This window comes from Dipodomys spectabilis, unplaced genomic scaffold (assembly GCF_019054845.1).
Source record: "Dipodomys spectabilis isolate Male_0828 unplaced genomic scaffold, ASM1905484v1 ptg000163l, whole genome shotgun sequence".
Taxonomy (NCBI): Eukaryota; Metazoa; Chordata; class Mammalia; order Rodentia; family Heteromyidae; genus Dipodomys; species Dipodomys spectabilis.
This window is the reverse complement of record NW_024870840.1, coordinates 15,673,136-15,689,829: the sequence shown is the minus strand read 5'-3', so window position 1 is coordinate 15,689,829 and position 16,694 is coordinate 15,673,136. Positions and strand designations below refer to the sequence as shown.

The window sequence follows — 16,694 nt, the reverse complement described above, 5'->3', positions numbered from 1 at the left end:
ACGTTTGCCCAATGAGGCATCTTATTGGGTGGTTTAATGGTCCTGCCAACACTCACTTTGTAGCTTCATGTTGATCACAGTCCATTATAGGTAGACAATAGATACGTGATCATTGAAGCCAAGATGTCCCTAGAAACAACATGTCCCCTTTCTTTTAAATTGCTTTGAAAATCCCAAGTACGATAAAAGATAGTAGTGAACTCATGGGTACTTAAGAAGCAGGGCACTTTTGGGCCATGTGTCCTATCTACCTACTCAGTATCCTGCACAAAAACCAGAAATCAGAGGCTAAGCAAGCTATGTCACTAAACTGCTTAAAATCAGTCACAATTCCAGGAGCCATGGTACAACAAGAAGTATAACATCAATGACTGTGACTTATTGAGCATCTATTAGATGTCGTAGGCCTCACACCAACCTTGTGGATCATACACAAAGGTTATCACTCTTTCACAGATGCGAGAACCCAAGAGGACAGAGGGGAACAGAACTGTCTGGAACAGTCATGGTAAGTGATAGGTCAGGGACTTGAGCTCTGTTTTTCTGACTCTAGACCTTACACGCTTAAGCCTTGGTTCTGGCTGGAGGAAATGCTCTCTCCCTGCAAGCACACACACACACACACACACACACACACACACGCACACTCACACACACAATGTGCCATAACATCGTGCTGACAGGTGGTTCAAGTTATAAATGCTCCAGGAATTCAGGCTACAGGTACTTCCCAGGGTTGGGCATGGCTGTGTGCCAGGCATTGTACTGTGCTTTGCATCCTTCCCATTTAAGGAGAGGTGGCGTGGCACGTGAGGAGAGCAGGTGTTTTAGACTCAGACAGGTATGGTTTAAACCCTGATGCTGTTTACCTGCTGGGTCATCTCAACTATAGGACTTAACTTTTCCAATACAATTTCCTCAACTGAAGATAGGGGTTATAATGGCTACCTTACAGGACAAAGTTTGTTGTTCAAAATGTCTTCTAGCATTTACTGTCCATACAACAGATAAGGATTAAGTCCTAATGCATTTGGGAATAACACATGTAGCTAGAGTAAGCTGGGTTATGCTGCTGTAACAAATACCTATAACCTTGCTGGTTTAACACAACAAAAGCTTAGCAATAGTTCGCCTGGAAGCTAACTTGAGAACCTTCCTCCACCGTGACCTAGAGGTCCGGGTTGGCCCTGACTCTGCACTCTCTGTCTTGCTGGTTAAGATGTGAAGAGGAAAGTCTGCTTGCTCACCATTCCAAGTTTCCACACGGAAGAGAAGAGACATACATCACTTCTACTCTCATCCCATAGCCACATCTAACCTTCAGCCAGTGGGGTAGGAGATTTCTGCCACCTCTCAGGGGATGGTGAGAAGCAGAAAAACACCACACATACATCCACGAATCTCTATTTGAAGAACAGGAAATAGATGCTGGCAGAGGTTAAGTCTCTTACCTAAAGTCATACAGCCAACCTACAGGGGGTTGGGGAAGCAACCTACACCCCAACTCATTTAACTGTGGGACCTACAAACACGAGTCTACGCGGTTGTGTGTAGAAGGCACAATGCAGTTGCAGGCTGCGGGCAGGGGAGTCCTGCAAGGGCTGGTGGGCAGAACAGATGGGAATAAACAGGGCCTTTGAGTCTGCCTCCTGGAATTGCTTCTAGGGAATGTAGGAAGGGGGGCAGAGGAGCTATGTCAAGAGAAAGAGTTTGGACAGATTTAAAAGAATAGCAAGCTGGAGTGTAGCAGAGAGCCATGCGCGAGGCCTGGCCTATCCGGCCGGTTCCTGGACAGGGTGGGAGAATCCAGGGTCAGGGAGATCATGGCGGACGGGGGCTTCAGACTTGCCTCTTCCTATCCCAGCCTGGTATCCTGCCCTATTACAGAAAAAAATAATCCCAAGAGCTGTTTTGTGTTTCGGAGGTCCTTCTTGTGGACCCTCAGCTGGTGATGGGGGAGCAACTCTCCCGGTCAGGGGAAGCTCCCAGGGCCCAACGGGGGAACAAGAGGCCTCTAAAACTCACCTTTTGCTTGGCCTAGGGGCTGGCAGAGGCCCGGGAGGCCTCCCAGGCTCCCCGGTTGCACCTGCTGGGTAGGCCGCAGGTCCGGGGACCTTCTTCGGCCTCCTCCACCCTCCATCTTCTGCACCCCGTCCCCCATCTTCGGTGTACCCCCACCGCGCCTGCCTTCCTTCTCCTACCCCAGAATCGCTCAGCCCGGCCCGGAGGTGGGGGAGGCTGGCGGGCCCGGGCGGGGGGGGGGGGGTGCCAGCCTCGGATGGCGGGCGCTGGGGGGTGGGGGGACCCGTGACTCACCGCCTGTAACCCAACACCGGGCGCCCTCCGTTCCCCCAGCCTCCCCCGGCTCCCCCAGCTGCGGCGGGGGGCGGGGGGGGGCTCTCCAGGCCGCGGCCACACCGAGGAGAAAATGAAAGGGCGTCGGGTCGGGGTTCGTGCCGACCCCCGGGGCCGAGCCCCGGCGGGGCCCGGCTCGGGGCGCTCGGGGCTCGCAGGCCGCGGGGCTCCGGGCGCCGCCGCCACCGCCCCGGCGGCGCGAGCAGGGACCGAGGCCCGGCCGGGCGGGAGCCGGAGGCGGCGGTTGCAGCCGCGGCCCGCGGGAGCGGCGGAGGCGGGTGAGCGGCCGGGGAAGGGGCGCCCGGGCGGAGGGAGGGGTCCCCCCTCTCCCGTCCCCCGTCCCCCCCCCCCCCCGCCCGGCGCCCACCGAAGGCCTCGGCCAGGACAAAGCCCTGGGATCGCGGTGGCCGCGGCCTACACCCAGTCGCACAAAGGCCCGGGGGCGACCCGCAGCACCCCACCCCTCCCCCTTCCCACTCCGTCCCGGCTGGGGAGGGGTGGGCGGGGAGGTGGGAGGTGGGGAGGCCTAGGCCGCGCCCCCCCTCCGCCCCGGACCCCGCGATCGCCCCGCCCGCCGCGCGCCCGCCCTGCGCCCGCCTCCGCGGGAGGGGTGGTGGGCGGGCGAGGAGGGGCGCGGCGCCCCACAAAACACTCCCCCTCGGAGCCACCCTCTCCCCTCCCTCGGGCAAACACCGCCGCCTCCCCGGCCGCCGCCGCCGCCGCCAGCGCCGCCGCCGCGCAGCCCAGCCCGCCGCTCCGCGCTCGCCCGGCCGGGGGGCGGTGCGCCCGTCCCGCGCGCCCCGTGCGGTGCCCGACGCCGCCAGGGACCCGGGCCGCGGCCAATGCTGCGGGGGAGACCGTGAGCCCCCGCCCCGCGCCGCTTCCCCTCCGCTGGGGGGGAATCCATCCCGACACCTCCCTCCTCCACCCCCCGTGCCCACTCCCGCCCTTCCCCGGCCGGCTCGCCCCCCACGGTTGGACATGGAAGGGGACCCCGCTGCGCCCGCGGCGGCCGACGGCCCCGACTTGGGGCTGGGGGCGCCGGGCTCTCCGCCGGAGGCGATGGCCGGGGCAGCTGCAGCTCCCGTGGCGGCGGCGGCGGTGGCGGAGCCCAGAAAGCCACACGGGGTGAAGCGACACCATCACAAGCACAATTTGAAACACCGCTACGAGCTGCAGGAGACGCTGGGCAAAGGCACCTACGGCAAAGTCAAGAGGGCCACCGAGAGGTTCTCGGGCCGAGTGGTAAGTGGGGAAGTTTCCCCGGGAGGTGTTGGGGGGTGGGGTGGGGACACACGCGCGCGCTCGCGCGCACACACACGCACCCCGGCTAGCGGCACCGGGGATCCAGGGCGTGTGGCACCGGGAAATCCGTGCGCCTTAGGGTCTCTCTGATGGAGAGGTTTCCCGAGGTGCCCCCCCCCAGACACCCCACTCTTCCCGCATCGCTCCCCGTGACTCAGGCATGTCTCTCCTGAAACACTTGTTACATCCTGTCTGCACATATTTTGGGGTTTCTCTCTCCCCCCCCCCCATACCTTTTATTCCGGCAGTAAAGTAGGATTTAGGATTTGCAAACATTTCCAGCTTTGGGATGGGGGGGGGGGGGGAGGGCTTGCACGGGGCGCACATTTACAGCGTGATCTGAAATGTCTATTTGTGCAGCTCTTCCCCATCCCCCTACACCTCCCCCCAAAGCTACACCTCCTCCGCTCAGCCTCCGGTCCTGTCTCCCCACTGCGCTCCCATCCATCCCTCTTTCTGCATCCTCCAACTCCCGTGGCCCGGTCCTCCCCCAGGCTGCTGACTCTTTCCTGCAAGGATGGCCGGACTTCTGCCTGTTTTGAACTCCTCTAGAGGGTTAGGGAGCAAAATCCATAGCCACCTTCGCTGTGTCTGAGGATTGTGACAGTTTGCACACGGTGGCTGGTGGGAAGATTGACATGGATGGCCGGGCTCGGGTTCTGGCTGCTGCCAGGCTCTACAGAGGGCCTGGGGGTCTGCATTGTCCCAGCCTCCTTGATTTGTTGTCATGTTCCTTTTCTGCAGAGCAAGGCCTTGAAATCCATGCAGCTTGTGGCTAGAGAGTTTGGTTCAAAGTGACTGACTGGCAGAAACATTTTGTGTGGTTGTGTGGCAGAAAATTAACATGGTTCTTTGACTTAAAGCAGATCAGATGTATTTTAATCGAGGCAGGGCCCAAGTCAGGATATTCCTCATGAGGCTTCTTAGGTGACCTTTGTGGGTAGGGGTGTGTGGCAGGGCCCAGGATTACTTATAAAGTCCAATACATGGCTACAGGAACAGGCAGAAGAACTGTCAGATGAAATGCTGGAGTTGACATTTTTCTTGTGCATTTGTGCAGGGACAGTTCTGTGGATGAAAAAAAAAATGGGTACCAGTCAGCAAAGTTCAACCCCCTAATTATCCAGTAACTGGATTCCCCACCTCCATTTCTCATCCTTGATTCTCTGGGTTCAGGCAAAACTTTACCTCTGCAACTTAGGTATGTTATTAATTACTGGGAAATTTAGGGGCTTGGTACTCTATTATTATTAATAATTTTAGCTTCCTCTGTAGGAAACAAATTTGATGGCACACAAGTTGAGAAATTCGCTGTGCAGGTGTTGTTTTTATAGATTAAAAATCCTAAAGCGGGGATGCCCTTTAATGAGAGAATGCGCTTTTGGGTTTGTGGAAGTGGCTGGGAAACGCGCACTTCATTCATGCTTTTCTTCTGAGGTGAGATAACCCAGGCTGAATGTTGAATAAGCAGAAACTAAGCCGAGCTCCTTGCTCATCGTGTCTCAATAGCTGTTGAAGAATCGCGCTGGGAAGTTGGAAAGCTGGATAATGAAAAGCAGATGCGGTTTTTGTGGAGCAGGTTGAGGAGGTGCGAACGTGCACAGGGTGTGTCTGCTATCTGTGGAGGGACCCCGATATCTAAGGAAAAGCTGGGAGCACACCGGAAAGAGGAGACCCTGTTATTTAATAGTAGACGACTTCCTGAGCTTCTCTGTGGCTTCCTGTCAGGCGTCCTTCTCGCTGTCTGGTCCACAGGCTGGGTTAGTCTGAAAGGCATCAGTAGGCAGGAGCCTGCCTTTCTCTTTTGGTGGGTGTCTGGCTCTTTATTGGTAGACATGGTGAACATTCCTCCAGGATTTATCCCTATTGCCACTAGGGGGCGCCCTGAGAACGCTATAGACTCACTTCTCCGCTGCAACCAGCGTCCGCTCTGCTTTTCCATTGTGCTATTGATTTCAGCTAAATTTCACATTTTACTAATAAAATAAAATAAAAAACCTGTGTAAAGATTTTGAAACTGGAAGCAGATCCAAGCCCAGAATCTGGCCATCCCCAAATGGCTTCACTTGCCTGCAAGATTTTCTCCTTGAGAGCTAACGGTAGAGTCCCTCTCCATTGAACACCTTGCGCTTAACAGATGGTAAACTGAGGTTTGGAAGGAGGCTGTACGTTCGTCCTCCTTGGCTCTGAGTCCTCCCTCGCTGAGCACACTGCTCACAGATGGTAGAAAAACTTAAGTGAGAAACAAGAATTGTCAGATGGAAAATTCCTTGTGTCTGGCTGAACAGAAAATACACACACACACACACACATACACACACACACACACACACACACACACACAAATGAAACAACCACAAAAAAACAAAACAGGTCAACAAGTTGTTCCTGCCCATGCAGTACCTGGTGACTCAGACTGTCAAGAGAAGCAAATAATAATAATAATAATAAAAATAATATATTTTTCATCTACAGTCTAAGCATAGAGTTCTGGTTCCAGGGATCCATGAGACTCTACCATTGGGTAAGGTCTCAATCCCTGCCTGCTGCATCTTGGGGTAGGGTGACTGTGATGTTTTACGGCTTATATTGGTACCAACCTTTTCGGCATCTCTCAGGAGGAACGGAGGGGTCTGCTCTGCTTTGCCAGTGTGAGTCAGGTGCTGCCCGAAATGTTGGGAAGGCCGCATCCCTGTTGAAAGCAGAGAGAATTCTCTTCTCGTTCAGAAGAGACTGTTTTGTTTTTGAGATGAGAATGCTGTGGCTTGGAGTTGCACATCTGGGAAAAGGCTTCCTTAGTCAGCTAGCCCTGTCCTGTGGTACTGTGTCACCTTCCTTGTTCCATGGAGTACAGTTGTGAGGACGGTTGTAGAGGCCAGAGCTGCGAGTCAGCTGGTCCGGTCCTCTGTCTACTCCACGCTTCTCCTTGCTTCATCCCTAAACAGGAACTCACCACCACTGTGTCAGCATGCCCATGAGATGGGGACTCCAAGTCTCTGGAGATTGTCAGGCTCATACTCTGAGCTAAGAGCCCTGAGTTGCATGTAGATCCTTTGTAATGTGCCAGTTGCTCTGTGACTTTAGCTAACTGTGTAATGTTAAAGCCTCAGTTTCCTCATCAGCTTCTTGGACTTATGAGAGGTGAATAAAATTATCCATATAAATCCCCTGAAGTGGAAACGAGCCATTTTAGTTTTTCTTTTCCAGAAGGTTTTCTTTCTTACCTTACTTAGGGTTTTATTTAGATTTTTTTCTTTGTGCCTGTTGTGAGGCTTGAACTCAGGGTCCCTGAGCTTTTTCGCTCAAGGCTAGAACTCTATCGCTTGATCCACAGCTCTACTTTTGGGTCATCATACAATAAGAGTCTTGCAGACATTCCTGCCCAGGTTGGCTTTGAACTGTGACCCTCAGATCTCAGCCTCCTGTGTAACTAGGATTACAGGCATAAGCTCTCTGCACCTGGCTGGTTTTATTTAGATTTTTAAGGCCATTCCAAAAGCAGGATGCATTGGGCAATTAGCCTTAGATTGTGCAGAGAGGGTAGGGGAAATAATCAACTTTTTAGGGTAATTAAAATGCTAGATTAATTAGGGAGGCACATGCATGGGGGGGGGGTGAGACAATCAGGCTAGATAGGATCTGAATATGTTTCTAAAGCCTGCAATTCAGGCTTCATTTATTGCACAACCTTTGTGGGCAGAGCGCTGGGGTGAGCCTCCGGGTCATCATACAGCATGCATGAGCCCTCAGTGCCAAATTCCTCGGACCTTCAGGCTCTACAAAGCATTGCCAACAACAACAACCCAGATCAAAACTCAATGTTAGCCAAGCACTGGTGGCTCATGCCTGTAATCCTAGCTATTCAGGAGGCTGAGATCTGAGGATCCTGGTTTGAAGCCAGCCCAGGCAGCAAAGTCCATGAGACTGTTATTTCCAATTAACCACCAATAAGCTGGAAGTCGAGGTATGGCTCTTGAGTGTACAAGCTCAGGGACAGTACTCAGGCCTTGAGTTCAAGCCCCAATACTGGCAACAAACCCAAACATCTCAAGACCTCCACACTAAAGGCCAAATTCAACTTTGTATCTACATCTGGTTTCTTTGGCATATGCTAGTAGGTGGTGTGTGGTGAGCTGGTGGACTGTTTCTTAGAGGGGTCTGGAATGGGGGTAACAAAGCCATAGGTCTGCCATGATGTTCCCAGAGGCCGATTTCAGAGTGTAAATCTGTCATCCAAACGTCACATCCCTCAGGTGGGGGGAAAGAAGCCCCAGAACTGGTGAAGCGACTTTCCCAGGTTGCACAGCTGGCATGAGTGAGGTGAGTGGAAGCAACCTGCTTCTTGGTTTGGAATTTCTCTGTCATTTCCTGCGTTTTCATTAGTGCAACACACAGTCTGGCCATCACTCTGGAAGAACTTAAGAGTCTAGTAGCACAGAGGAGTTGGGCCTTATAAATACAGAACTAATTCTGTTCAGTGTGACATAGATTTAGACCCCCCATCTGCTGTATGCCAATCAACTTGGGAACTGCAGAGACGCAGCGATGAGTGACCCTCGCATTCCCTAGGCCACCCGTCCCTCTCCACAGAGAGGACACAGTCATTTCCAGTGAGTGTGAAGCTTGGTGAGTTCATTGGATTCGACCCTGGGCAGGGTCCGCTTCTCCCGCTTTCACCCCAGCTCCTGTCCTTACCGCAACGGAGATTCTTTTGGAGGGTATCACCGATGTCATGTGGTACAGTGCACATGCTTTCCAGAGATCACCCCTCATTTAGCCCTGATGCCTAGGGGGTGTGCACTCTGCTTGGACCCATTTTCTAGATAGAGAACATGACATGTAGGCAGGTGCAGGGTACTTGCCGTGGGCCACACAGCTGGATTGTGGTCTTCATGTCTATCTGTTTGGAAACCCAATGGTAGAGACACTGAGAATTTGCCTGATGTTGCACAGCTGGAGTTCTCTAGATCTGAGCATGGTACTTTGACAATGATGCTAGAATCACAGTTGAGGTGATTCTTTTGTGGAGTGTTGTGGGTTTGTTTTGCTTTTGTTTTGTGTGTACGTGCATGCATGCATGTGTGTGTGTGTGTGTGTGTGTGTGTGTGTGTGTGTGTGTGTGTTTGTATACCAGCCAGTCTTGGGGTTTGAACTCAGGGCCTGAGTGTTGACCTTGAGATTTGTTGTTGTTATTGTTGTTCCAGGCTAGTGCTCTACCATTTGAGCCAAAGCTCTACTTACAGCTTTCTGGTGGTTAATTGAAGATAAGAGTCTCAGGGACTTTCCTTCCTGGGCTGGCTTTGAATTGTGGTTGTCAGATCTCAGCTTCCTGAGTAGCTAGGATTACAGGTGTGAACCATGTGCACATGGCTTGGAGTGGGTTTTTATTGCTACTTTGAAAGGGGACATAGAAAAGGGACTATGACATAGTGTGTGTGTGTGTGTGTGTGTGTGTGTGTGTGTGTGTGTGTGTGTGTGTGTGTGTGTATGTGTGTGTGTGTATGTGAAGGTAGTCTTCACCAACTAAGGGAAGGGCAAGTATTTTTCAGAGCAACTTTGGATCTGAGCTTCGAAGCCTGAAACAGTGGGTGTTTTAGGAAGATTCACTGGTGTTGTTTAGGGAAAGGTGAGCAGGCTAGGGATGGAATGCAGGCTTGGAGGCAAGATGAGTCAGGTGAGATGAGGGCAAAAATAATAATTAATGTTAACTGATGGGCTCCTCATCACAATCCTCTATCATTCCACTTTTTCATATGAAGAAACTGAGTCACAGAGAGGTTAGCCAGCATGTCCAAGGTCACACGCAACAGCAGAGCCAGGTGTTGGGCCCAGCCTTATACATGCAAGGCCTGTAGCCTTCTGAAGGTGGCTGCCCTGCCCTGCTCTGTGTGTGCCTGTGAGGATGGGGTCCTGGCATGGGAAGGGAGAAGCTCCCAAGAGGGGAGGGGTCTGCTGATGGGGCGCTGCCTGACCTGAGCTTGTTGGATCCCCCCTGAGCATATTAGAATGAGTCAGATCAAGGAATTATCCTACACACACACACACACACACACACACACACACACACACACACACACACACACACACACCTCTTTGTTCTCCAAGGACTCAGACCTGGGCATCCCTGGAGGGTCTCAGTGGGTGGGCAAGTTCCCTTCCCTGCCTGCAGACAGAAAGGCACCCACTCCACGCCAGGTTATGTTGATGGGTATTCTTAGGCGGCTGTGAGAGAGAAGGGACAGGAGTCAAGGTCTCGTGTTTGAGTTCTGCCTGGTCCGCCTTGAATCCAACCCACACTGATGGGAACCCTTGCAGAGTGCAGGCCCTCCGCAAAGGCCTACGGGATGGGACTGAGGGGGAATCAATGAAGCAGAAGGTTAGGGGTGGGATGCGGAAGTCGAGAGACTGTGGGTTATCAGCCCTGACCTCAGGAAGCATGTTCAATTGGTCAGCCAGAAAAGACGTGCCTGGGAATGAATGGATGGCTCTGCAATGAAGTCTGCAGCGGCCAGCGGACCCTTCCTGGCACAGATTGTCTCTGGGTTCCATTCGCTCATACATTGGTGAGGGAGAGACGTGGTAGTAGTTCCAGGGTTTGTCGGGGTTCCTGGCCCGTGGCTTCCTGTCCTCAGTGGCTCTGGAGTCAGACAGCAGAAGTCTCATTTGTCTTTCCCACATGAAAGTCTTGGAGAGCATCTGTAAGTTATGATTTGTGAAGTATCTGCTTTAAAGCACAATGCATTTATCATCCTGCTGGCGCAGACAAACACTGGTGAGTACAGGAATGAGAAGATCTCAGGCCCCGCCATGGGAGGAGGGGGCTGGGCCATATGACCCACCCGTGAGTAGAGTCTGGCTGAATTGATAAAATTCCCTGGAAACAGCCCAAGAACAGCCAGATGTTGGCTTCACAGTGAGACTCTTTGGTAAACTTTTAACTGGATGTTAAACAAAAAAAAGAAAAGAAAAAGAAAAGCCAGGACTGGGCAATTCCACTTAGTAAGTAGTTCTGCTTAGGAGAAATGCAAACATAGATACACATGGACATATAGATACACATGGACACATAGAAACTTGTACACGTAACATTCAGCGTGGAATCATTTATAAGAGCCTCAAAATGGAAACTCCCCCCACAAAAAAAATACATCCACCAGTTAATGAATGGAGGCATGAAATATGTTACGCTCACTTGATTTAAGGAGTGTGATTTATGACGGATCACATCATTTCGCTTTTGGAATATGTATGGAATGTAATTTAGGAGGAAGAAGAAATGAAGTAGTTAACATGCGCACACAGCAGAGGAGCGCAGTTCAGACCCACCGCAGCATCATTGGAGCTAGAGAACCTGGTGGTGAGTGAAAGGTGCTGGTAGTGAAAGCAATGTACAATTCCATTTCTCTGAAGTGTCCAAACCGAGCCATCCCGGAGAGGTTAGTGGTAGTCAGGAATATAGTGCAAGTTGGTCATCAAGAGGACAGTAGTAGCTGCTACTGGGCATGAGATTTCTTACTGGGGTCATGAAAATATGTTTCAGTTGTGATGATGTTCACCTCACATTAAAGATGGGGTACAAGGAAGGGATGGGCAGAGAATGACAGCCCGTATCTAAAAGGCCTTCAAGATGCCAATCCTCTGCCTTGGCAGCTAGTTACCACCCCCCACCTCTCTCCTGAAACTTGAACTCAGGGCCTGGATGCTGTCCTTTACCTTTTCACTTAAGGCTGGTACTCTACCACTTCGAATCACAGCGCCACTTCTGGTTTTCTGGTGGTTAATTGGAGATAAGAGTCTCACAGACTTTCTTGCCCAGGCTTACTTTGAACCATGATCCTCAGATCTTAGCCTTCTGAGTAACTAGGCTTACAAGTGTGAGCCACCAGTGCCTGGTTCCTGAGCCTCTTTTGAGCTAGTGCTCTACCACATCTCCATGTCTGGCAATGTTAGTAGTTTATTGGTTATAAATTGGATATGAGTTTCACAAACTTTCCTGCCCAGGCTGGCTTTAAATCACCATCCTTAGATCTCAGCCCCCGAGTAGCTAGGATTATAGGCATGAGCTTGTACCCAGCTTATCTGTTGTTTTTCAGATAAAGTCTCACTCACATTTCAAGGCTGGCCTTGAACTTGTAAACCTCCTGCTTCCATTTCCCCAGTTGGTGGAATTATAGGCATATACCATCACACTCAACTTCACAGAAGACTCTCAAAAACTAGAGCTGGTATTGTTACAATTTTGGAGAGAAATCTTAGCATGGAGATCCTGAGGATCTTTTGGCTTATGATCCTTCCTGTTAAAATCCTTCTGAGGGTTGCATGAGGACTAAAGTCTCTGCTTGCAAACTCCCAAGTATCCAGGCCCCGAAGTCCTTATTCCTCTTCCCTGGCATTGGGTTAGCTTCCCCCCTGTATGCTGGTTGGATTATTTGTGTGCCTGTTTCCTGTGTTTCTTCCCTGTTAGGAAGGAATTGGGCTACTGTCCATCTTACTGGCTCTGCAGCCTGGTCTGTAGTGCAGTGCTAGGCCTCCAGTGGATGCTCAATAAGAACAAATGAGTGAACCACAAGTCCCTAGAGGAGAGAGTGCAGAAAGCAGAGGCAAAAGGAAGGATCCCCGGGGCTGCGTCCTCCTTCGCAGGGTTACCTCTGTCCTCACCACTGCGCCCAGGGTAGAGATGCCAGCACTGCCCCCGTGTCTCTCCATCACACTCTACACTGAGGCTGGAGAGAGGGAGACCCAGCCCACTCCTGTAGCTTTGGGGAGCTCTGCGGAGCCCCTTCTCAGTGGGGATTGTTCCTATCCTGTCTTCTTCTGGATTTTAGCTCCAACCTCGGCCTCCACGCTCTGCTTGGGGCAGCCCTGGTTCTCAGCTCTGCAGAGCTAGATACAAAAAGGCGTCTGCAAGGTTTCCAAAACATCTCTTCCTGGGGTCGTAAATCAAGCACTTTAAGAATTGTAAACCGGCTGGAGTGTGGGCCTTATTAATGCATGTCTGGAAAAAACACCATCGTGATGTGCCTTTTAAACTGGAGGCAAGAATTCCATTTCATTGACTTTCACGAGAGCTCTCCGGCGAAGGCTCTAAGAGGAGGCTGCGGTGGGTTTGTGGTGGGGTTCAGTGGCTCTCTGCTTAACGTCCGTCTTTTCGGCTGAAGGGCAGATTTTCAGCTTAGGAAAGGCAGCCTTTTCAACAGGCCCTTGTCCCTCCTGTCTGGGCAAAACTCCTCTTAAACATTGTCGATAGTCACCTGTGACTCAGTTTCTCCATCTGTAAAATGGGAACAACTGTGAGGGTAAATGAAATGTGTGTGGCCTTCTGTGAGCTGTTTTCGGAAGAAATCCCCTTGAGACAGGCAGGCTGGAGACTCAGCCTTCTCTCCACCTCCAGCAACCTCTGATACTGCACGACACAGAGTAGGTGCCCAGTGGTCAAACTCTCTTGGCTTTACCTGTTAATGGAACAGTGGAGACAAAATGGAGGCTTCATTGCTTGTGGCTAGGCTTTCAGCAGGAATGGCCTTGCTGGGGGAAAGGGAAGTAGTTTCAGCTCTCAGGGGTTCAAGGCCAGTGCTGTACTACTTGTACCACAGCTCCACTTCTGGCTTTTTTTTTTTTTTTGTGATAAATTGGAGATGGGACTTTTTTTTGCCTGGCTTGGCTTGGAACTGTGATCCTCAGATCTCGGCCTCCTGAGAAGCTAGGATTTTAGGCGTGAGCCACCAGTGCCCAGCCCCCGGCTTTCTTAAGTAGGTCTAGGTGGTGGTTCTCAACAACCAGACTTGGTGTGAGAACGCCATGTTTCACCCTCTAAACTCCTTCCTGAGCTGGATGGTTGTTGGGACTGGGTCCCCAAATGACAAGATTATCTGCCAAGCCTGGTGCCTGTCACCTCGATAGGAGCTGGGACTGTGTCAGGTTCAGGGATGGCACACTTACATTTTACCAGGGTGCTCAGAGGGGGTCTTGACTTTTTCTTTAGCTATTTTGAGCTCCGGGGGGCTTAGTGTTTTGGTTCTAGCGGGGCCAGCGGCTCACGGCTGCCTCTGCTCTTGGTCATACATTAGAATCTCCCTGTGGACCCCATGTGTTCTCTCTGTGGCTTTAGCAGTGACTGGACGGGGGAAGAGAGGAGGCATTCAGCACCCAGAGACAACTCAGCACCACGGTCTCTGGGGTAAGACAGGAGATACAGGAGGTGAGGCTCTGGACTGAGAAGATGAAGGCGGGAGCCCTCTTCCCCAGTGAAGGCTTGTTTCTGGAAGTCACAGTTAAAGGAAGCTTTCACTAATAGGTTTGTGGCCAGCCCTTACTCAGCATGTCCCATTTGCCAAACCCAGTGCTAAGAGCATCACCCGCACCCTCGAATATTCTCAGAACCCTCCCGCGAGGTTGATGCAGTCACTGTCGTCACAGAAGTTGCTGAAGCCCAGGGCCAGGCTACTTATACCTAGAGGATGATGGAGACAATGCATGAACTCTGAACAGTGACCACAGATTACTTCCTAAGAGGAGTAGAAATACTTCTGTTACATTTCCTTATGGAAATGATTCCTCTATCTCTTCTGGGTAGCAGGTAAAAAATTATTTATTCACATAATTGTCAAGTTACTTTTGTGTGCCAGGCTCGGTCATAGGCACCGGGGCACCTACGGAAGTAAAGAGAGGGGCACTGTGCCGAAGAGTTCACCCAGCTAACTCTTGATTGTAGGGTATCTATCCAATTAACCCTTTTCCCTGTCCGGATCATCAGTCTTTGTGGTCCATACTAATCTTCCTTGCTGGTTCATTTAAGGAGATCAATTCCCTGTTGGCTTCTTTTTTTTTGCTATTTTAATCTTTCAGAGTTTCATCACTTTACATTAAAGATCCATTCTGTAAGTCGTGTCTTCCTCCATATCAATTAAAAGAGAAGCAGACAAACTTTGAGATGCTCCCAGAGGTCCCTGATGCAGCCTAATTACCTTGTGCATGCTTCTTCGTAGATCCAAGAAGTACATTGTCTTCAGCTCACAAAAGCAGTGGGTGGGAAGAGGCTAATAGTTTATTGGGTAGGCTCAGAGCCAGGCTTGTGAATGCATTCTCACGGGAAGTCATGTGATCACTCCAGATTGAGCCCCTGGTACAAGCTTAGTAGCTTAGTCCCAGGTAGAACCAGGAACAAATGAGCAGATGATAGAGCGAATGGATGTGCAGACAGCCAGGAGCAGACATCCTGGAGAGAGGAGAGGACTTACATGGAAATCTGAGTGTCAGGGGTCTTCTATGAGCCGAAGGGAATCTGCTCCTCCCCCCTTTTTTTAGGTCAGGAGTCGGGGGCGTGCTGGTACTAGGGCTTGAACTCAGGCCCTGGGAGCTCTTGGTTGGCTCGGTCATTCGGGGATGGTGCTTTTACTATTTGAGCCACTTTAGCTCTACTTCCAGCTTTTTGATGATTAATTGGAGAAGGGAGTTTCACAGATATTCCTACCCTGGCCTGGCTTCAAACCTTGATCCTCGGATCTCACCTCTCTGAGTAGCTAAGAGTACAGGCATTGACCTATAGATGCTCAGCTTCTCTAACAGTCTTAGAAACAGGAAACATTTATTGCGTGACCCGTATGTGCCAGGCACTTTATAACCTTCCCTTCCCATGTCCCCTCCTCTCTCTTCCCCTTTCCCCCCGTTTCCTCCCTTTGCTGGGGATGGAGCTCAGGGCCTTTGCAAGAGAGACAACTTTCTCTACCACTGATCTGGGTCCCCAGATCATCATCACAAGTTATTTTTGCAGACTAGGAAGTGGAGGCTTCAAGGACATCAGTGACCACAGTTATGAACTAGGATTTAGGGTCGGGCTGCCTGACTCTGGGGTTTGTGATCAGAACTTTGGCTTCATGCCCTCTCAGGTTGGTAAGCATCTGATAATCCCTGACTCAGACAGCACAGAGAAGTTGTCTCTAATGCTTCTGCAAATAGCACTTGGGAAGTAGTGAGGCTCATAGTCCCAATCATTCTGGGTCTTACTCATGTCCTCCTCTGGTCATGTGAGCCGGGCCCGGCACACAAGAGGAATGCAACAGATGTTTGTGGACTAGCCGTGGAGTGCTGGGGATCCTGTCAGGAGACAATGGTGCTAGTCCCACTGTTGTGTGACAGCTACATTTGTGTGACCTTGAGCAAGACAAGCCTCTTTGGTGGCTTCATCTAATTTTTTTCTTCTCTTACATGAGAGCTTTGGGACAGATTTTTGTTTTAGGATTTATTCTTCAACCAACAACTGGAGAGGTCCTCAACTTACGATGGAGTTTACTTCTAATAAACTGGATAGTGTAAGTGGCAAATACATTTAATACATTTAGTCTACCAAGTATGATAGTCACCTTGAACATGTGTGATCCCAGGGTTGGCTAACACCTGCGGTTCCATGCCAACACCCAGTATCGTGCGAGATGGTTACCTGGGAAAAATATTCAGAATCTGAAGTGTGGTTTCTACTGCAGACCTATGGTGTTCACACCAGGCCTTTATGGAGTGTTTGTTCCAGTCACCTACTGCCCCAGGTAATAGTGCTAGAGTGAGTGTAGCAGAAGAGGTTTCTGCATCTTTGTGCTTATGTTCTAGGCTCTTCCACCAACTGCATCTTAGGAATGGATACATCTTCTTGTCTTGTCCTCACTTTGCTTCAAAATGGCAGGGCCTGGATCCTCAGGGTAAGGGTGCTCATCAGCCTCCCAGAAATACTAGTAATAGGCATGCATGAGTGTCTTCTCTTTCTCTTTCTTTTTGTGCTGGTACTGGGGCTTCAACTCAGGGCCACTAGCTTTTGCTTGCCTTTGCTGATCAAAGCTGGTACTCTACCACTTGAGCCACACTTCCAACTTTTTACTGGTTCACTGGAGATAAGAGCCTCACAAAGATTTCTTCCTGGGCTGGCTTTGAACACAGATTTCAGCTTCTTGAGTAGCTAGGATTACAGGCATGAGCTAGCCAGCACCCAAATAATAATCATTTTTCTAATGAAATCTCAGGATGCAAAAATTCTAGGACTACCTAGA

General features: G+C 50.9%; 1 protein-coding gene across 2 annotated transcripts in view; it reads left to right on the top strand.

The window, feature by feature from the left end:
- The first annotated feature begins 3,336 nt into the window (after nt 1–3,336).
- Nuak1 (NUAK family kinase 1) overlaps nt 3,337–16,694 on the top strand; it is a 70,536-nt gene continuing 57,178 nt past the window's right edge. The window contains exon 1 of one of the 2 annotated variants that reach the window (XM_042693344.1): nt 3,337–3,600. In XM_042693344.1, coding sequence (XP_042549278.1) covers nt 3,337–3,600 — 264 coding nt within the window. The remainder of the gene's footprint in view (nt 3,601–16,694) is intronic. The other variant, XM_042693345.1, reaches the window with a different exon arrangement.